Here is a 21,026-nt window from a genome sequence, read left to right on the forward strand (position 1 = left end):
CGAAGTGGACACTTCCGACGCTGACTTATGCCCTACCTCATCTTGTTTCCAGTATAGGAATCTCACCTCCCCACCTGAAACTGTGAGGTCCTCTAGGGCAAGGTGGTGCTTGCTCTTCCTTAGGGATACCCTTCCAGCCTGGCCAGCCAGAGGACAAGACACTTAAGAGCTGTTGGCCTTTCCTTGAACTCTGAGGGCAGCTAGGGATCAGGGAGATAAGGAGCTAGATGCCCAATGGTAGAGGCTCCCCAGGGAAGCCCCTACTGCCCAACATAGTCCCCTCCGCCCCCTATGAATCTGCCTCTCTTGCTCCAGGTGGATGCCAGGGTAATGCATGCTTTCCTTCCTCTGTAGAACTCTCCTAGAGGAATTGTATTAGGTGGATCATCTGCCTGGAGCTGGCCTAGCTGGGGATCAGTTTGACAAGAATTCCCTTGTTTCTAAGCATCTCTGCTGCACAGGCATCCAGGCCAGTTCCTGTCCAAGCCTCTCCCCAGGGCCCTGGCTGGAGATCTAGCACATTTGGAAGCTGGTTGCCACCTACCAGAGCTGCAGGTCCTGGATGCCCACCAGTTACAGTGTCCAAGGCCAACTCAGACTCACAAGTCACTTTGTCCACGGCCCTAAGGGAGGAACAGCTTGCTCACTAGTGCCTACAGGAGGCTCCCAAGGCATCCACCTTGTACCCTAGAGCACTTCCCAGCACTGGGAGGCTGATTAAGGCCAGGACACCATTAATGAAGCCTTGACTGGAGTGAGGCATCTCAGGGCCAGCTGCCCTTGCTGCTTCCGATTCCACAGTGAGGCTTGGTTCCATGCACATACTTGACCCCATCCAAATCCAATTTATGCCCCTCCCCCATCCTGTGGTATCCTCAGGACAGGGACCTCATCTAACATCTCTGTAACCTGAAGCCTGCCCAAACCAACCACAGGAATTGTATGCAGAACAGATCTGCACCTGTGCACAGCTCACACCAACATCCTACACGCCCAGAGCCCAAATCCTGGCCTCAAGCAGTCTCCACATCTGCCTCCCAGCCCAGAGCCCTCACTCAGTGGGTTTTATTAACTGTTGAGAGCCCAACGGGTAATGAATTATCCCCACATTTGTTTCCTGAGGAGCCAGGCTGGGCCAGGTATCCTCAAGCCAAATGTTCTGGGAAGAAATGATACTCCACCTGTCAGAGGAGGGACCTCCTCAGGGGGCCAGGCTGCTCAGAAACTTCCCTTCTCACACTGGTTCCCAATCCCAGCCTGGCCCATGTTCAAGTCCCAGCAGGCTAAAGGCCAAATGGAGCTTTTCCATGCCCCTGCTGGAGTTCAGACTCCATGGGAAGGCTCTGGAATGGACTTAGAATCCCAGGCTGGGCCAGCTGGAGGAGCCCAGAGAGACCCTGACGCTGGGGACCAGAGAGGACCAAACAGAACCCAGGCCACCCAGGAGTCAGCAATGGGGCGAGGCTAGAGGGCAGGTTTCTTGTCCTTGCCCTCCAAGACCACACTGTAGCCCATCACTGGGCTAGGGAAACATGATACCGCCCCCCCCCCCCAGATGCTTCCGTCCCTGGAGAATTCTAAGCCCTGTGGGGTAAGCAACACTACCCAAATGCAAAGGGCTCCTTAGGGCTCCCTCAACAACCACAGGGTTGACTCCTCCTCCTTGTCTCCACAATTCCTACCCCAACCCTTCCCAGCTTCACTCCCTACACTACAACACAGGCAACCGGTCACCAATTTGACGAGTCTCTTTCCAGATGCTTTGTTTTTTCTATGAAATTACATACATCTGTGTGTCTGTGTTCAAATAGAAATGTAGGCTTTTTAAGGTAGTTTTTATTTTTTAATTTATTTTAATTTATTTTTTTAAAAGATTTTATTTATTTATTTGACAGAGAGAGACACAGTGAGAGAGGGAACACAAGCAGGGGGAGTGGGAGAGGGAGAAGCAGGCTTCCCGCTGAGCAGGGAGCCCGATGCGGGGCTCGATCCCAGGACCCTGGGATCATGACCTGAGCCAAAGGCAGGCGTTCAATGACTGAGCCACCCAGGCGCCCCTTTAAGGTATTTTTTAGGCTTTTAATTTTTTAATATGAGATCATATTGCACATTGTACGCTGAAACTTGCGTTTTGTTTTCAGGTATACAGCACAGTGTTTTGATATTTGCAAATCCTGAAAACCTGCTTTTCACTTAACACTTTTATTAGGGCTCTTTCTACATGAAACATGCAAAACCATACAATGCTTCTTCCTTGCTGCCTTCTTTTTTGCACTCTGGTTTATTTAGCCAGTGCTCTGGTGATGGACATTCAAGCTATTCCCAGCTCCTCTGTTTTCTTTTCTAAAGATTTTATTTTTTTAAGTAACCTCTACACCCAACATGGGGCTTGAACTCACAACCCTGAGATCAAAAGTCTCATGCTCTACCGACTGAGCCAGCCAAGCACCCTTGTAATGACATTCTTAAACAGATCTTCTTGGGCCCACATCAGAGGGTCTCTCTGGGGTGGATTCCTAGAAGTAGACTGCATGTTTTCATCTCTTTCTTCCAACTTGGGACAACTGCAGGTTCTCACCTTTCATCCTCAAGCAGCTTACGAGTATATTTTCCTGTACAAAGGGCACTTTCCTCTCAGGAAGAACCCTGGGGCCAGCTATTAACATCATATTCTGTGCCCCATTGCACCGCTGGGAACCAGAGAGACACTCCTCATCTCTCTGGATGGTCCTCCCCCCTCCCATCTCATCTAAATCGCTATCTACGTGCAGGTCCATCTCCAGACCCTTCTCAGACTCTCTGGATCATTCCACGCCACAGGCTCCCAAGACTGCTTGTTTTACCTTGACCATCCTGCATATGCTTAAGGACTTGTCTTCCTCAATGGGCCAAAATCCCTTGAAGGTAAGATCTGGACCTGGAACTCACTGCCCTAAGATAAAGCCTTGTTTACATAAGTGCTTGCTAAATGCATGTTATTTCTAATAAAACCAGATTAGCTCCAGCATGGCTATGAATTCATCAGTAAATGCATGGGAAGGGTCTTCGTAAGGCTGCCAGATGAGGAGAGATTTGCTTCAATTTATCACAAACCCCAGGGAAAAGCCAAAGGGTTTTTCTTACACCGTTCAACTTGGCTTGGAGCCAGTGCCTTTGATTCTTGGTGGTTCTTGGGTTGAGCCAGGCCCCTCAGCTCCACTTGGGGTGTCTCACACTTTGATGAGTGTCTGGTCAATCTGGCCCCTGACTTGGCCAGAGGTACTGCCTGCTGTCAGTTTCTGGGGAAGTGTTTAGAGGCCCCAGGGATCTTCTTTGCCTTTTGCCATCTGTGGCCACTGGGCTAGGTCTGAGAGTCTGAGAAGAGACAGGTGGCCTGGCTGGCACATCATGCAGACATCTCCTAGGGCTGGTCAGTACCATCTCTAAACCAGCTCCAGAGGGGTGCTTCTCCCAGGCATGCGTTTGTAGCACCACAGAAAGTGGCAAGGCTGGATCTTGCCAGGGCAGTGTCTTAAGCCACAGATGCAGCCCTGGGCAGCTTTCCTATCTGTCCCAAATCCCACCTGCAGCTCCTGCCTGGAGCTTAGGAGGCAGAGCTGCTGGATTTGTCCTCTCCTGACTGCCAAATTATACGCTTTGCAAAAGACTTGGCACAGGGTAGGCAGCCAGGAAATAGTTACTGAATGACCAACAGAGTGAATTTCTACAGATACATGATGATCCATCTCTATAAACATGCATATTACAGAAAACTCATTTTCAGGTAAAATCTTGGAACAAGCTGTACCAACTATAAAATTTCCCACTCTCTCTTAAACCCGCTTAATCAAACTTCCGTTCATGCCCCTCTGTTGACATGGCTTTTATCAATATCACCAGTGAGCCCAACATGGGTGAAACTAATGATCAGTTGTCAGGTCCTTATCTCATCTTATTCCCCTTGGTAGCTTTGGACATAGAGCTTTCCTCCCTCCTGAAATGCTCTTACCTTGGTTTCCAGGACATTCCTCCTATCTCTCTGGATACCGCTGCTTCCTTTTTACTTTCCCCTACCCACCCCCCAATTTTTAAAAAATCGTTACTACTATTTTTGAAGACTTTATTTTTAAGTAATCTCTACACCCAACATGGGGCTCAAACTCACAACCCTGAGATCAAGAGTCGCACGTTTTACTAACGAGCCAGGCAGGCGCCCCTCCCCCAATTTTGTTATTGTGGTGAAATACACATAACATAAATTTTACTACCTTAATCATTTTTTTAAGATTTTATTTAATTTATTTGACAGAGAGACAGTGAGAGAGGGAACACAAGCAGGGGGAGTGGGAGAAGGAGAAGCAGGCTTCCTGCCGAGCAGGGAGCCCGATGCGGGGCTTGATCCCAGGAGCCTGGGATCATAACCTGAGCTGAAGGCAGACGCTTAATGACTGAGCCACCCAGGAGCCCCTATCTTAATCATTTTTTTTAAAGATTTTATTTATTTATCAGAGAGAGAGAGAGACAGAGGCAGGCAGAGGAAGAAGTAGGCTCCTTGTTCAGCAAAGAGCCCGATGTGGGACTCGATCCCAGGACCCTGGGATCATGACCAGAGCCGAAGGCAGACGCTTAACCGACTGAGCCACCCAGGCGTCCCCTTAATCATTTTTAAGTGTACAGTTCAGTGATATTAAGTACATTCACACTGTTGTGCAGCCATCACCACCATTCATCTCTGGAACTCTTTCGTCTTGCAAAACTGAAACTGTACCCGTTAAACGATGAGTCCCCATCTCCCCTCCCTACCCCAGCCCCTGGAAAACACCATTCTTCTTTCTGTCTCTGTGAATTTCACCACTCTAGACATCTACAGTATTTGTCTTTTGTGACTGGCTTATTTCACTTAGCATAAGGACCCAAAAGTTCATCCATGTTGTAGCATGTGTCAGAGTTTCCTTCCTTTTTAAGGCTGAATAATATTCCATCAGATGTCTATACTGCATTTTGCTTACCCATTCGTCCATTCATCCATCAATGGACACTTGGGTTGCTTCCACATTTTAGCTACTGTGAATAATGCTGCTATGAACACAAGTATACAAATGCCTCTTCAAGACCCTGTTTTCAATTCTTCTGAGTATATACCCAGAAATGGAATTGCTGGATCATATGGTAATTCTATTTTTAATTTTCTGAGGAATGGCCATACTGTTTTCCACAGCAGCAGTACTATTTTACATTCTCATTGACAGAGCACAACAAGGGTTCTAATTTCTCCACATCCTTGTCAACATGTGTTATTTTCTGTTTTCTAAAAATAGTAGCCATCTTGGGGCACTTGACTGGCTCAGTTGGTAGAGCATGGGATTCTTGATCTCAGGGCTGTGAGTTCAAACTCCACATTGGGTGTGGAGCCTACTTCAAAATAAAATAAAAAGGGGTGCTTGGGTGGCTCAGTCAGTTAAGCATTGGACTCTTAATTTTGGCTCAGGTCATGATTTCAGGGTAATGAGACTGAGCCCTGGGAAGGGCTCCACCCTCAGCGTCGAGTCTGCTTGAGATTCTCTCTCTCCCTCTGCCCCCACCCCAGCTTGTGCCCTCTCTCCCTCTCAAATAAATATAATCTTTTTTAAAAAATAAATAAAATAAAAATATTTAAAATAGTAGCCATCCAGGGTGCCTGGGTGGCTCAGTTGGTCAAGTGTCTGCCTTTGGCTTGGGGTATGGATCCCAGGGTCCTGGGATCAAGCCCAATGTCGGGCTCCCTGCTCAAGGGGCAGTCTGCTTCTCCTTCTCCCTATGCCCCTCCTTGCTGCTTGTGCACGTGCACTCTCGCTTCCACCCCCTCGAATAAATAAATAAAATCTTTAAAAAAATAAAAAAATAAAATAAAATAGTACCCATCCTATTGGGCGTGAGGTGGTACCTCATTGCAGCTTTGATCTGCATTTCCCTAATGATTAGCAACGTTGAGCATCTTTCCATGTGCTTATTGGCCATTTGTATCTCTTCTTTGGAGAAATGTCTGAACACTTCCTTTTTAACAATATCTTGCTGATTCTTCTTCATCTTCCAGACCTCTTAACATTGCAGTGGCCAAGGGCACCATCCTTGGACCTCTTCTCTTTCTACACTCACTTCCTTAGTGATCTCAAACAGCCTTAGATAGCTTTAAATACCAGTCACCTATAGATACCTCTCAAAAGATGTCTTTAGCCCAGAATATGCCCCTGAGGTGAGGCTGCCATTTCTAGCCGCCTATAGGATGACAGCATTTGGACATCTAGTAGGTCTCTTAAGCTTACCATGTGTAACACTGAGCTCCTTACTCTGCCCCAAATCTACTCCTTCCAGAGTCTGCACATCTCAGTTAATGGCAATTCTGTTTTTCCACTGGCTCAAGACAAAACTTTTGTTGTTATTCTTGACTCCTTGTTTTCTCACACCCCATCAATAAATGTCAGAGCTATCTTCATAATATATATGGAATTTGACCATTTCCACTGCTACCATTCTAGTGTATGTTTTTTTTTAAGATTTTATTTATTTATTTGACAGAGGGAGACACAGCGAGAGAGGGAACACAAGCAGGAGGGGTGGGAGAGGGAGAAGCAGGCTTCCTGCTGAGCAGGGAGCCCGATGCGGGGCTCGATCCCAGGACCCTGGGATCCTGACCTGAGCCGAAGGCAGACGCTTAATGACTGAGCCACCCAGGCGGCCCCTCTAGTGCATGTTAACATCATCTCTCACCTGGTCTATTACAGTAACCTTCTAACCTGTCTTCCAGCTTCAACCTTTCTGCTTTCAGGCTGTCCTCCATCTGACAGCAAACTAACCTGTAAAATCCAGTGTCAGACCATGTCACTCCTCTACTCAAAAGCATCTTTATTACACCTAGCACAAGCCAAGTTCCTAACAATACCCTATATAATCTCTTTCTTATACATTTACATAATAAGCACATTCCTGCCTCAGGACCTTTGCATTTGCTGGTCTCTCCGTGGAGACAGTTGTTTCTTTTATTTCCTACCATGGACCCTTTTGGCAGTCTGTGATGCCTGTGGATTCCTTCTGAGAATAATATCTTTAAGTCCATAAAATAAGCTTCATAAATTATAAAGAAAACCAAGTATGTTGAAATACAACTCTCAAAGTATTTTTAAAATGTGTAATACACAGTAATATATGTGTTTCTTATTAATTCATTAAATTATAAGAGCTAGCAGCATAATTATGAAGTAGTGATAACTGTAATGATATTTTAAGGTAGTTGTAACAACGATAATGTGATATGAAAATATCTGTGATTTCTACTAGCAATGGCTTCACAGGTGGTGCTGATATCACTGTGATTTGCTGTCTGCATTCATAATTGAAGAACATGCTAAATGTTAATTAGCGAAAATAAAGATATATTTTTTCCCCATCTAAAGCCAAGACCCCCTGAATTTCTATCCACAGATATCTGTAGGGGGGGGTGTCCATGGACTCCATGTCAAGAACCCCTGACTTAGAATTAGAATGCTCGTTCTTCTCCCATAAGCCCTCACAGCTCATTCCTTCACCTCCTTTTATGCAGAAGCCACCTTCTCAGGCAGCTCTTCCCTGAGGACTCTATTTAAATTGCATGACCACATTCCCTATCCCCCTTTCCTACTTAATTTTTTCGGAATAGCATTTACTAACCTTCAAATATATTTTACTTTTAAAAATTTTGTGTATCTCCTTCCACTAGTAAGTGAGTTCCATGAGAGTAGGCATTTTTGTCTGTCATTTTTGTGCTGTGTCCTCAGCCCCTAGAATGGTGCGTGGTATACCAGAGGCACTCAGTAAATATTTTTTTTAAAAGATTTATTTATTGGACAGAGAGAGACACAGCGAGAGAGGGAACACAAGCAGGGAGAGTGGGAGAGGGAGAAGCACACTTCCCGCTGAGCAGAGAGCCCGACGTGGGGCTCGATCCCAGGATCCCTGGATCATGACTCGAGCCAAAGGCAAAAGCCTAACAACTGAGCCACCCAGGCGCCCCACACTCAATAAATATTTGTTGAAAAAAGTGAATAATTACGTCTCCAAGAACTTTATGTTTCTTCTCATTTTTTTTCTGTAATAAGTTAATGATTTGTGAGGTTTTTACTAAAGACTAAGGAGTTATAATTAGCTCCATTGCTATTATTCTGTTAACATTTTCAAGGTTAACCTTAAACAGTAGCAGAGAACAGTGGGAATCCAAGAATTCTGATGGAGCTTCCTGTCCTAAACAAGAAGTGCCTTCCAAGGACTCCTTAGATGACCTGGGTCTCACCCAAATTCAGTGAACCACCTTAGAGGCAAAGTACTACCCACAAAATTCTTTCTTGCTATTATATCAATCAGGCCCCCATCTTCAATCAAACCAATAATGCTATTACTTTTTATTTCTGGCAGTGGGGTAAAATGGAAAAAATGTAGTCTTTGGGGTCGTGTGGACTAGGTGCCAATTCTACCACCACTTGCCAGCTTGTGTGACTGTTAGTAAGTCACTAAATCTTTCTCAATAGGTAAAATGGGATTTTTGTGAGGATGAAATGGAACAACTTGCATAGTGCACAGCACAGAGCAGGTGCTCTATAAATGGTCATCTTCTCCCTCTTCCTTCACTCTAGGTCATTTTATAACTGCTTGCCAAGGTTCACAGGATCCTGATGGCTTAAGAGGAGGAGCCTGTCCCGTCCTTTGGTGCATGTAAGTCCTCTGCAACCAGACCCAATCAGAGCGGTTTCTTTAGACTGTGCCACTGTCAATTGGTACCCCCATTCCCACTTCAGATGTGTGGTTGAGACTGCCATCTGGACCTTGACCATGAAGCCCACCACGTATCAGTTTTTTCTCCTCGCCTTCCTTTTTGCCCCAACTGGGAGATCTTGTCTAGGTCCTCATGGAGAGCAAGACAAAAATCATTGTTCTCCAGTTTTTCAGTGTTAAGAACTTTCAGGGAGCACGGTCCCCCTTCCAAAACTTAAGCACCAGGGAAAGTGCTAATGTGCACTGTGCACTCTGAGCCAGGAGTGTTTGTGTTTACACAAACAGCATGTACACACACACACCGCTTCAGGACCCCTCCAGCCATCCTGTTCTACAGAAGAAGAGACCCAGAGAGATGAATGCACTTGCCCACATCAAGTAGCTTCTCAATTGCAAAGCCAGGATTAGAATCCAGGTATTTAACCATTTTGCTTCATGCGAACAGCCTGTGTCATCTGTTTTCTGGCATTGAGCTTGGGTTTGAGAAAATCCTAACAAATGACCACTCAGAGCTGGAGTCAGGTCTAACCAGGAGGTGGTACCCCAGTGCCTCAATCTTGCCAGACAAGCCTCCCCAGACTTTGTGAATGAAGGCCAAGGAAGAAAATGTTGCAGTGACTCCCTTTGAGCTCATATTTCTTTCTTGTTGCAAAAAGTGCTTATTTCTGCATTCATCATCTCCCTCTTTGTTGTGTAGACAATCTACCCTGTCAGAGGATTTGTGCTTTTATTATGAGTTTGTTTATTATTAGATTCATTTCTCCTATAAGCAAACGTGTTCACAACATTCCATCGGGGGATCTTTTTAATTGTCACATAAATGTCATCTTATGTAAATTGTATATTTATCTTTCCATAGAAGGGGGCTGGAAGGGAAAGAAAGAAAGAATAAACAACCTTCAGTCTTGGAGAGGGAAGGCGGTTGCTGTCCCCGTTCACAACTCACCCACATGCCTTCAAAGCCAAAGGTGAGTTCAAAAAAATTATTTGGATTATCTCTGAGGGGCAGCCAAAGGGAGAGGATAGGAAAAGTTGGCAGCGATGCTTTGGGGATGTTGACCCAGGCTCCCAGGTCTCCCCAGCCTGAGACCAGCCCCTCCCCAGCTGGGAGCATCCGGAAAGGCTGCAGCTTGCCCCCCACACCTCCCCACCCAGGAGGCCAGCCCAGCTCCTTCCTCGAGAGAAGGTGAGCGTGGCGGGCGCAGCGGGTTGGGTGGGTGTGGCCCGCGGCTCCGGGAACGGACCCAAGGCCCCGCCACCGCCTGCTAGCCGCCCGACAGCCCGCCTGCCTGGCGAGCGCAAGCGCTTCTTCCAGAAACTGCGAGGATCCGAGCGCACTGTTTGTGCACCACAAGGTCAAGTCGGGAAGTGGAGCCGGAGGAGGAGGGGCGAGGAGGCGAAGGGTGGGGAGAGGGGCGCCCCGCTTCCTCGCCAAGTGCCAACCTTTGGAAGTTGCCCCCTCGGTTTTTAACCCTTTAGGGGTAATGGGAAGGACGAGCTGGGGGGGGAAGGGGACACCGCGGGGCAAACTCCAACTGGGACCGGGACGAGCAGCTACCCACCCACCCATCACTGCGTTCCCCACCCCCCGGAAATGCGGGGCAGAGCTGGGAACCCGGAGGCACCCGGGCGGGGGAGGGGGCGACGAACCCGAGAGGGACCCTTTCTACGGACCGCCCCTCCTTTCTTGAGGTCGCCCACAATTTCAAGTTTCCCCCGCCCGGGATGTTAGTTTCCATCTGCTGTGGGTGGGGGAGGAGGGCCGCGCCCCCTCCCCCAGACTCGCGCGCGCGCCCCTCCCCTCCGCTCCGGCCAGCACTTTCTGCTCACTTCTGGCGCTGCAAAGCGCCACGCGATTTATTCGATTCGCATTTTTAAACCAGCGATTAGGGAGCAGGGCCTAGGGCGAGGGTCTTCCAGCGCTGGAGCCCCGGGAGGCGGGGTGCTCAGTGCAAACCTCGTTCCCTCCGCGAGTGTCGCCTTCAGGCTGTTATTTGCAAAGAAACGTCTTTTTGACGCAGGGAGAAATGGCAAATTTTAAGTACGTCATTAATATGGCGCCAAAAGATTTTTTTAAGTATAAGCTTGCTTTTTTTTTTTTTTTTTAAGGTTGCGGGGGGCGCCGCCCGGGTCTGGGGCGCGAAGGGGGCGGAGTGTGAGCAGAAAGTGTGAGTGAGAGAGTGGAGGGGCGGGGTGTGTGTGTGAGTGTGTGAAGTGTGAGCAGACCTGATGGGACTTGCACGGGCGCAGCCGCCGCTCGGCCCGGCCCTGGGGACAGGGCGGGCTGGGGGCGCCCCAGAGCCCATGGGGAGTCTGGGCCCGAGGTGCAGGCACACGGACGGCCCGGCAGAGCACCCTCCCCCCGAGGCCTGCAACGCTACCTGGACCCGCTGCCGAAGCCAAACAACTGGGCGGGGGGGGTGGGGCGGGCGGCGGGGGGTGTCAGGAGTGGAGATCCGAGTGAATAAGAAAAAAGTGGCTACTCCCCCTCCCTCGCTCCTCCCGCCCGCCCCCACCCCACCCCCACCCCAACACATTTTTTTTTTTCTAAAGAGATCACAAGGAAGTCTTGGTTTAAAAAGAAACAGAAACATACACAGGGGGATTGGTGAATGGTGCCGACCGCGGCCATCGCAGTTGGAGGCTATTTTGGGGGGGGGTGAGTAGCGTCCATGGAGTTACTTTGCGCCCATTCCTAGCGGCAAGGGCTTAGGTCCAGCGGGCTGACCGTCCCCAGCAGGGGTGCGGGGCCGGGGACGCCGCAGGCCCGGCCGCCTCCCTCGCTGCGACCCCGGATGGATGCGCGCCCCCCGCCCGCCCGCGCCGGCCCCAGGAGCTCCGGGTTTCGGGAGCATCCTTCCCGCGCCGGCCCCCGCCGCGGCGCGTAGTCCAGGGCAGCGCCCCTCGGAAGGGCACCGCGGAGGAAGGTAAGATCCAGCCCCCAGCGATGGGCCCTGCGCATCTCCGCGGCGTTATTTTGTGTTTTTGCAACAGATCTGCCAGCGCTCCTCGCTCTCTCGCTCTCTCTCTTGCTCGCTCGCTCCCTCTCTCTCCTGCTGGCTGCCTGTTCTAGGAAGCCAGGGCGCGGGGGGGGGGGGGGGGATGCACAGCACAGGGGAGAGAGATTGCGCATGTTGGTCAGTCGTGTTTTTAAAGAGTACATTGCGGGGAGGCTGAGAGGGGCGCATGCAACAACAACTTTTGGAAGGGTGAGCTTGGCGACCTTCTTTATTAATGACTGCGGCAAAGCGCCCCCGGGCCGGTGAGGGGGCGCGGGCGGGCGGGGGCGCGCTAGGGCTGCAACTTGCCCCGCGGGCTCCGGCCGCGCGGAGGGGCTGCGGCGGGAGACAGCAGTGGTGGGGAGGTCGTTCTGCCGGGGATGGGGGTTCAGAGGACCTGGACCTGTCTGCCCTCCTGTCGCCCTGAGTTTCATTTTGTTGATACGCAGCACGTCCGGCCGCCGAACCGGGCTGAGCCGGTGCACATGACTCCGCGCTGGGCTCACGTGCAGCCGGTCCGGTCCCAGACACCTTCCGGGGGCCACCGCCTCCGCCCTGTCGCCCCCTCTCTGGGCTGGGTGCACGCGGGCGCTGCACGCGGGGGCAGCATGCTCAGCTCCCCGGCTCGGAGGCTCTGCACAAATTAAACACAGTGTTTTGGAGGGGCGGGGGACACCCTTTCCAGGTGAGTATGCCGGGTGTGCAGCCCCGGCGTACGGGGCGGGGGCTGGGGTTAGGGGTAGCCCCCCTCCGGGGCTGCGCGGGAGTCCGGCGGGGGAGAAGCGCTGGGAGAGTGGAAATGTACCGGCTGCGGCCGGAGTGGCGGGTGCGCGCCCGCGGGGCGACGGCAGGGGGCGTGGCCCTTGTTTACCTTCTCCCAACTCTCCTGGTTCGCGTCCCGCTTCGGGGACGGTAATGCAGTCCCCTGCCCTCCGCTTCCGCCCCTGCGGCCTGGGTGGTAGCGGGAAGATGTAGGCAAGTGGCAGTCTGAGCCTGGGACATGCTCACCTGACCCTCAAATAAGTGACATTGCAGCCCCAGCCCCCACCAAGCACCGCTGCAGTCCCTCTCCCGGATCCCCGGCCGCGCCCCGCCCCCGGCAGTGGCATCTTCCCGGCCTCACCTCCTTCCTCCCTCTCTCCCTCCTTCCTTCCCACCCACTCGCCTGCGCCTGCGGAGCGGCACCCGCCCGCTTCCTCCCCGCCTGGGTGCAGACTTGTGGCTCCCTCCGGTCCCTTCCCGCCTATCCCTGAGCCACTCTATTCTCCAGGCCAAGGGATGAGAAGGGGTCAGCTTGGCGATTCGTAGCTGTTACATCAGAAGACGAGGATGTCTGCGAGACAGGCAGGAAGGCTTCGCTGTGGCTTCCAGAGGCCCAGGACATCCCCCACACACCCAGTCCCCCGCCACACGTAGCTACCCACTTCCCAAGAGGCTCGGCTCCTCTTACCCGCTTCACCTAAAGCCCTCCCCCCGCCCCTAGCGTTAAGTCCGCCACCCCCGGCCCGAACCGCCTCTTGCCCTTCCTTCGCCTGGGCCGGAGCCCCCCGCAGCCACCTCCGGCTCCTCCTCCCGGCTCCCGCGGTCGGAATCACGCCGGCGCGCCTCCAGCCTGCGGTCCCGCGAACTGCCTGCAGGGGCGGGCTGGAGGCGCGCGCCACCCCCTCCCAATCCCCTTAGCCTCCGCCGCGGGCCGGGACGCTTTTTTTTTTTTTTTTTTAAAACCACCTTGGCTGCAGGTCTAGTGCCCGGGGCTGGTGGGGGCGGGAGGGGCCGTGTTTCCCTTTGCCCTGAGCCAAGGGCACGCTGCACCGGGCGACTCTGCTCTCTGCAGATTTCCAGACCGTGCTCCCGCGCTCAGCACCCCTTGCTCATCCACTGCGGGACACAAAGTTTTACCCAGAGGCTGAGTTTGTAGGGGGTCATCGGGAGTCTTCGTGTCTGCACCCAGAGCGGCTCTAAAGAGGATTGGGGAGGGTCTGAGAGGGCAGGACTGGCCTGCCGCCTTGCCTTTGTTGGAAAGGGGAGGAGCCCCAAGCTTTCAGCCTAGGCTGGCTATCAGGACGTCCCCTTAACATTTCTGTTTGCAGACCGAATCAGGGGCCTAGGTGGTGGTACGGCCGCCTGGCCCCTCCTCCCACCGTGGCATTAATTCCCTCCCTTCACTGGTAAAATTCCCAGTAGGACATTTGGCAAAAGGGCCGTGCAAGGAGCTGCCAACCGGGCCTGGCCCTGTTTCCTGGGTTCCCAGGGTGCTGGCTTCTCCCCTACCCTGACTTCCTCTCTCACCTTAGGGCCCCAAGTGAACGCACCATTCCTCCCGTCTCTTCTTCCTCAGGCGGGTTGGGACTTGCAGAGCGATCTAACAAGCAGAGGAGGAAAATAACAACAGAATAACTGTAAGGGGAAGGAATGAGTAATAAAGCCGACCCAGGCAGGGAGGAGGGCTTTCATGTTTAAGAGACGCTATTTGCTTTTTAGGTCACAGGCTGCAAAACAGGCTTTGATCCGAAGTGGGCGAATAATTTATTGAGAAAGTTTGCATGGTAGGGGGAAAAAAGGGATGTTTGTTTGATCTGGAGTCCTCTCAGTTGTCCCAAGTGCTGTTGGTTGTTGTTTGGAGTGGAAAAGCATTTGGTTCTACAGCAAATCCCTCGCAGAGGGAAGTCCTCGCCCCAGGCAGCAGGACTTGTAGTGAGTGTTGGTTTTGAAATTGTTTGGCCAAAGGTCTCCCCAGCACTTTTGGAGATGAAGTGTTTAAGGACAAAGTTGTTTGGACTTGGGATGCAGCAAATGTTTCCAGAACATTTCCCATCCAGCATGCTTTTCCTTTGCCTAAATTGCATGGCTAAATGGCCAGTAACACTAATCCAAGAGAGCTTCCACTTGGCTTTCATTGGCGGGTGAGGTGGGACTGCTGGTCTCAGTCCTCAAGGTGCACCCCAGAGTCTTGAGGGTAGGCCTTTGACACTGACTACTGTCACATCCTTGAGCCCCTTGGGGGGGGGGGTGCAGGCTGTTCTGGTTAACTGGACTTCCGAGTAACGGGGAGGTAGTTTTTCTTATACCCAAGACTGGGTTCAGTGACTTCCAGTCCACATTCTTCACAACCCCATCCAGCAGGCTCTTCACAGACCTCACAGTTAGTTCTGCCTTTAGGTGCTTTAGGGGAAGGCCAGGATTGGCCTGCTTTGTCCTCCATCCACATAGGACCCTGACTGTGTGGCTTGAAGTTTAGGAACCCAGGGAGGTTCTCAGATAACCCGTAGGAATCTGGAGTACCCTAGCCACACTCTGGGGTTGTAGGCCTGTGCATGGTAGCCAGCGTGCGGGGTGGGGCGCACCACCTGGAGTCACATAGCCTGGGTTTGAGTGCTATAGCTATGTGCAGTTACCAGCTGTGACAGTTGCTTTGTGCCTCACTTTTCTTCATCTGCAAGTGGGGTTAATAACAGTCCCTACCCCATGATTGGTGTATGGATTGAGCAGTATATTGCATAAAGAAGATTAAACCCAAAGCCAGGCATGTGGTAAGCACTTGATTAGTATTGGCCATTTTTACTATTACTGATGATCTACAGAGGGCCCAAATGCAGCTTTGACCTTTGATCTCTCCCCTTTAGGCTAGGCCAGAGAGCCAGCTCCCTTCTCTGAAGAAGGGATCGGAAGAACCCTGCAGTTGCCAATGGGCAGCCATCTGTGGGAGCGAGCGGACTGAGCTTTGCCCTCTCTGAGGTGGAGGGTAGGGTGAGAAGGTGCCGAAGGACAAAGTAGACAAAACCCCTTTCATTCTTCCAGGACCCCCTAGGTATGTCCCCAGAACTGGGTTTGGGGGGCGGGTGTGGGCAGCGTGTTCCAAGGGAGCTGGGTACCCTCTGGGACACTTGGAATTGCAGGTGGGCGATGATAAGTGTCGGAGGAGGGCTCAGGAGCCCCCATGCTCAGAGAAGCACGTTTGAGGATCCGTGTGTACAAAGTCATTTCTGTAATGGTGATTACTGTCCCCAAGAAGGCATTAAAGTTAATGAGAGATAGGAAAGAGCGGGGCTCTGACCCCCACTTACAGCGGTTTAAGAGCATGCAGTTCTTGTTTTCTGAACGTCTGGCCTTCCCGACACAAGGAGGCTCTGAGGACAGGTTTTCCAGCCGAAATATCATTAAATTGTATTAGCATCTTATTACACACACGCCTAAGCGGTCTGCCTCAGACAGGGAAAGTTTTTGTTTCTCTTTGAAAGATTGTGTCTGGAATGGTAAATTGCCTGCTTGAAAGCCAACCCCCCCCCCTTTTTTAAGGAGGAAGACGAAGTCCTGCTGTGTGTGGTGGCGGGCAGGGCAGGTCTGGTGGCCCCCAGAGAGGAGAGGCCGGAGGCCAGGTTGGGGTGTTTTAACTGCCCAGGGAGCGGCTGCACTAGCAGAGCTGAAAGGGCCACTGTTCCCAGGGTCAGCTGGAAGAGTGTTAATGGAGGCCCAGGGTGTTTATTTGAGTTTATTTGCAGAGAGGTCTTTAAAGGGGGCTGGCATTGGGCATTGGTGTTTCAAGTCCAGACCCAAGGCCCCCACTAAGACCAATGGCTAGTGCTGCCAAGAAAACATCTGCCACCAAATTGCTGCCCTATTACTGAGTTGACATTGATCATTAGCCAGGAGCCCAACCAAATAAAGCCTCCTGGAAAATGTGTGAGGTTAAGATGGGGAAGGCAGGCTGTGAAAACAGGGTGAAATCTTGGCCTGGGGTGTTTGTTCCTGCAAGCTGCAGGCCGGCCAGCTGGGCTGTGTGCTCCCCACACTTGTACAGGGAGGGGACAAGAACTTAACTCAGCACTCCCTGGGTACCAAGCCCCTATCCTATTGTGTGCTGGGGATAACTCGAGGGGCCGTGGGGCTCCCACAGAGATCAGACAGACGTGCCCTTTACTCCCCTCTCCAAGGAGGAAGACATTCAACAAGTAGATCGACAGACAGTAACTGTGGTGGATGCTCTGCAGATGTTGACTAACGGCGTTGTGGGCTCTCTTTAGATAAAGTGACTGGCATAGACCTCCTTGACATTTAAGCTGAAATGTGAAGGATAAAAAGTCAGACATGCATAGACTACATAGAACCTTCCAGGCAGAGAGCACATCCTGTGCACAGGTCCCGAAGCGAATATTTGGCTTATTTCAGGAGATGAAAGGAGACCAGTGTAGCCAGAAAGCATTGAGGAAGGGGATAGTGGTCCCTGTGAACTTGCTGAGGTAGGGAGGGACCGGATCATGTAGGATATTGTGGTCAAGGGCTTGAGTTTTGTCCTTTGATCAGCAGGAAGCCTTTGAAAGATTTTAAAAAGGGGGTATGACTTGATCTGATTTATGTTTTCTTTAAAGGTCACTCTGGCTGCTGTGTGGATTCTAGATTGGGGAGGAGCCATAGCGGGAGCTGGGAGATGAGTGTGAAGTCCAGGCAAGAGATGGGACTGGTTTGGGCCCGGGGTGGGCCAGGGTGGCAGCAGGAGAGAGGCAGGGAAAGTGGATGCATTCAGCGTATGTTCTGGAGAGAGAGCCCACTGGACTTGCCAGGGGTTGGCTGTGGGGCAGAGATTGCACAGAGGCTGTGGGCTCTCCCCCGAAGGAACAGTAGGACACCCACACTCCTGAAGGAGAGCTCCTTCTCTCTGTCTCTGTGCTGGGGTGGTGTAGGAGGTGCCAAGGAAGGAAAAGGGGACCTTTTCTTTTCCTAGACTCTCTTTTATAGGTAGGGCTTCAGAAACACTTTTATCCCCGCAAGTAAGTGCCTTAGGACACTGGGGCGTTCTCCCAGAGCAGACCTTGCTTTGGGAGAGATTGGAGGGGCCAGTGGAGAGAGAAAACCGGAGGCTAAGACCCAAGTGTCAGCACCCACCACCACGACCTAGATTTCCGCTTTGGTGAAGGAGTCCTCCCTGTCTCCTAGTTGAGTTGGAAGGGGGGTTCCAGGGACGAAGCGCTGTCCCACAGGAGAGCCCAGGCCTCCTTCGGAGCTTCATTAGCCACTGACAGTGGAGCCTCACCTGAGGCGGGGAAGCCTTTGGAACGGACTTGGTTCAAAGGAAAGAAGCTTCACTCACAAAACAGCAGCTTCCCTCTGAAGCCTAGTTATTATTCCAATTAAGCCACACAAAATCTGCTCCCTTAATAACACCCTACCCAGGAGAACTCTGGGGCGTTTTCACGGAGGGCAGGTTGGACGGGGAGGGTGGCTGAGGGTGGGGTGCAGGTCTGCATGCGGGCAGGTCACCTGTGACAGGTCCCTGGGCAGCAGGAAACAGCATTATGAGAAGGGCACTGGCAGTCAAGGGGTGCTGTTCCGGGCAGGCTGACTTACTGTACAGGAGCCGCTCAGGTGGGCGCAGCGAGGAGGACTCCTCACCTGGCCCCAGATTTTCACAGAGTGACTAGCACCTATGTGGAGAGCCAGCCGCCGTGCTTAGGGCTTGACGCTGCTCTCGTTTATTCTCACCAGCCGATTCTGGCCCACAGATGTGTTTGGTTTGGCCCTTTCAAAGTGTTTTTAAAAAATTCTGAAGCAGTTGCCAACATTGGAAGTTGAGGAGACTTACGTACAAATCCAGATCGAGTCCTTGTCCTCGGGGAGGTATGTCTTTCCCAAGATCCCTGGTCTGCAGAGGGGTAGAGCTAGGATTTGAACTCGACATCCCCCGAATCCAGAGCTCCTGCTTTTCTCCTTTGGGAGATGCAGGCTTGGAAGTGGAGACACACGGGATCACGGGCAGGATTGCATTTATAGCACTTCTCCTCCTGCTGCCGCCCCCACCTGTTAGAGCACCGGGCTGGTAAGATGCAGGCTGGGGTCAGGGCCCTGTCGGAGTCCTCTCTGTCACACTCAGACGCTGGAGGACAGCAAGGATGGCAGCTGTGGGTGGCAGAGCATTATTGCCCCATTCAGTCCACGACCTGCTAGTACTCTGCTGCACAGAGGCAGAGAAGTCTGAAGGTCAAGGGCATGCGCTCCTGGACCAGATAAACTTCTTACAAGCACTGCGATCTTGAGCAAGTCACTTAACCTCTGTGCTTCCTTTTCTTCATCTGCAAAAGGGAAGCAGCCATCGTGCCCGCTGGCTTAGAAGGGCTGCTCTGAGAGCTTCATGAGGTCCCTGTGTACCGAGGCATCCTCCTCCTGCCACAATGAGTGTTTAGCAATTGACATCTGGGCACCTGTGCTGCTGGTGTCCTCAGGCTCCCTCCAGAACCTCTGCACCCTCTGGACAGAACTTTGCCTGTCCCTTTGGAGCTCGCAGCAAGCAGCCCCAGTGAATCTTTCCGTCATCCTGTTCCTGCTGTTAGAAGACACTGGAGTGAGGAGAAGGTCCTGGCTGAGATCAAGTCTGAGGCAGGAGGGTCCTGGTTGGCTCAGAGGTCTGGATGGTCATGCCCCACCTTAGAGAGCTCATGTTCCCTTGTCTCTCCAGGGCCACCGTGAGATAAGGGGAAACCCAGGGCTCGGCGTAAACAGACTTGGAGTGGGTGGCAGTGGCAGGTGGCCCATAGGATCCCAAGCAGAGGTGGGGACCCTGGTTGGCCTGCAGCTGGGCTGGGAAGCGGGACTTTCTCTCGACTGACATTGGCTCCTTGCCCTTCGCCTCGGGCAGTGAGGCGGCCCAGGTTCCAGACTAACAAGGGATGTGGTGGAAAATGCTTTGGGTCCCGAATCCCAGATCTGTTCTCACATTAGGACTCGGCCCCTGACTAGCTGTGAGACCCAAGGCAGGTGAACAAGCCCCTTGGGGTCCTCCCCTCCAAGAGGAGACTGGAGCAAGCTCTGCCACCCTGGAGTCTGCAGGATCCCAGGAAATGGTGGGAAAGCACTGTCCTCAGGCAAGAGCTCACCCAGGCCCAGAGGCAGCTCAGTGTGGGCTCAGGGATAAGACCACGTGGATTCAAATCCCAGTTCAGCCAGTTACAGCAGGACAAGGCCCTGTGCCTCTGTAGTAAGGAAGCCAATAACTCGGAGCTTCCCGGGGTGTTAGGAACGTGAGCCGAGCCAGTGTTGGTAGAGGAAGGAGCTCCGTGTGGGGAGCTGGCCCTCTTACCTTGAAGTAAAATACTGTAGTTGAGATAAAGTTGGTTTATGCTCTTACCTGGAGAAGGACATTGCAGGAGGGAGGGCAGCCCAGCCTAGGACCAGTCACCCTGGGCTGGGCGCAGCTCAGGGACCCAGCTCAGAGCCTCCCTGCTCCTAGTTCTTTTCCACACTCCTCTGGCCACCACCCTCAGGATGTGCCCTTAGTGCTGTCTGAGCTGGCTTGTTTCTAAGCTCAGATGGCATGGTCCCTCTGGAACAGTCAGTCTTGTTTCACCTTTCTGCTCCTCCTCCGGGGTGGGAGTGCATTCTCTGGAGGACCTGAGTTGCCTTGAGTGGAAACTAGGGCTGAGCAGGCCCTAATTGTTTGGGGCTACCGACCCCCTTGCCCTCCCTCTGACCTCTTTGGCCAGACTCCTGTTCATCTTGAGGCTCTGGGGTCAGGAGGTGGGAGATGCAGCCCCCTGCCCCACCCCCAGGGCTCCCGTGGGTGGCTGGGCAGAGAGGGAGAAGCTGGCTGGGGAGAAGGCTAGGGCAGGGCCTTGTTATTCTTCCCCTGCAGCAGGGTGAGTATGGGGAGGTAGGTTATCGGGCAGTTTTCTAAGAGACTGAGGATTTCCCAAGCCTCCTGTAAGTATAACGGGGCCTGCCTTTTGTTGCAGATGGAAGAGAAGAGGCGAAAATACTCCATCAGCAGCGACAACTCTGACACCACTGACAGTAAGGCCTTCCGTTTGGGGCTCCTGCAAGGAAAGCATTGGAATAATTATCAGGCCCACAGGCCCAAATGGGGGGAGGCTGCCCCATGGTCTCAAAAGTTGATGAAAGCATAAATCGGGCCAGTTCCTTGTACTCCTAAGAAAGTCTCCACACCTCTGTGGCCTTTTGAGCCTTTGGGGTCTTCACCCTGCTCCCCTTTCCCCCCTAGGTCTCAATCCCACATGTTTTGCTCTGGTTAGAAAAGATCACATCCTCTCTGGATCTTTGCATTTGCTGCTCCTGGCTGCTTGGAACACATCCCTCTCTCTCTGGCCCTTATGTGAAATCAGGGCTGTGTAGAAACAGACAGAAAACCTGTTAAGTTTTATGATAATTACCTGATATAAATATCATTTCCTAATTAGCGGTAAACTCCTTGATAAGAGGAAGAGGGGTCATGTCTGGCTGGTTGCTGTATCCCCAGCTAGATCAGGTACATAATAGGTGGTC

The 21,026-nt window shown here is 52.2% G+C and overlaps 1 protein-coding gene and 1 non-coding gene across 13 annotated transcripts in view; one reads left to right on the forward strand and one right to left on the reverse strand.

Moving 5' to 3' along the window:
- Positions 1 to 2,374: 2,374 nt before the first annotated feature.
- TRNAK-UUU lies at positions 2,375 to 2,447 on the reverse strand. Its single transcript has one exon. It is a non-coding gene; the product is annotated as a tRNA-Lys (tRNA).
- A 7,531-nt stretch (positions 2,448 to 9,978) lies between these two features.
- Positions 9,979 to 21,026, forward strand: part of JADE2 (jade family PHD finger 2) — a 51,980-nt gene continuing 40,932 nt past the window's right edge. The window contains exons 1-4 of one of the 12 annotated variants that reach the window (XM_027604773.2): positions 12,313 to 12,444; positions 15,383 to 15,567; positions 17,126 to 17,201; positions 20,480 to 20,537. In XM_027604773.2, coding sequence (XP_027460574.1) covers positions 20,480 to 20,537 — 58 coding nt within the window. In that variant the 5' untranslated portion in view covers positions 12,313 to 12,444; positions 15,383 to 15,567; positions 17,126 to 17,201. Of the gene's footprint in view, positions 10,116 to 10,854; positions 11,688 to 11,844; positions 11,970 to 12,312; positions 12,445 to 14,059; positions 15,290 to 15,382; positions 15,568 to 17,125; positions 17,202 to 18,239; positions 18,372 to 20,479; positions 20,538 to 21,026 lie in introns of those variants that run through there. The other 11 variants (XM_027604775.2, XM_027604772.2, XM_027604770.2 and 8 more) reach the window with 11 other exon arrangements.

The sequence above is a fragment of the Zalophus californianus genome, chromosome 5 (assembly GCF_009762305.2).
Source record: "Zalophus californianus isolate mZalCal1 chromosome 5, mZalCal1.pri.v2, whole genome shotgun sequence".
NCBI lineage: Eukaryota > Metazoa > Chordata > Mammalia > Carnivora > Otariidae > Zalophus > Zalophus californianus.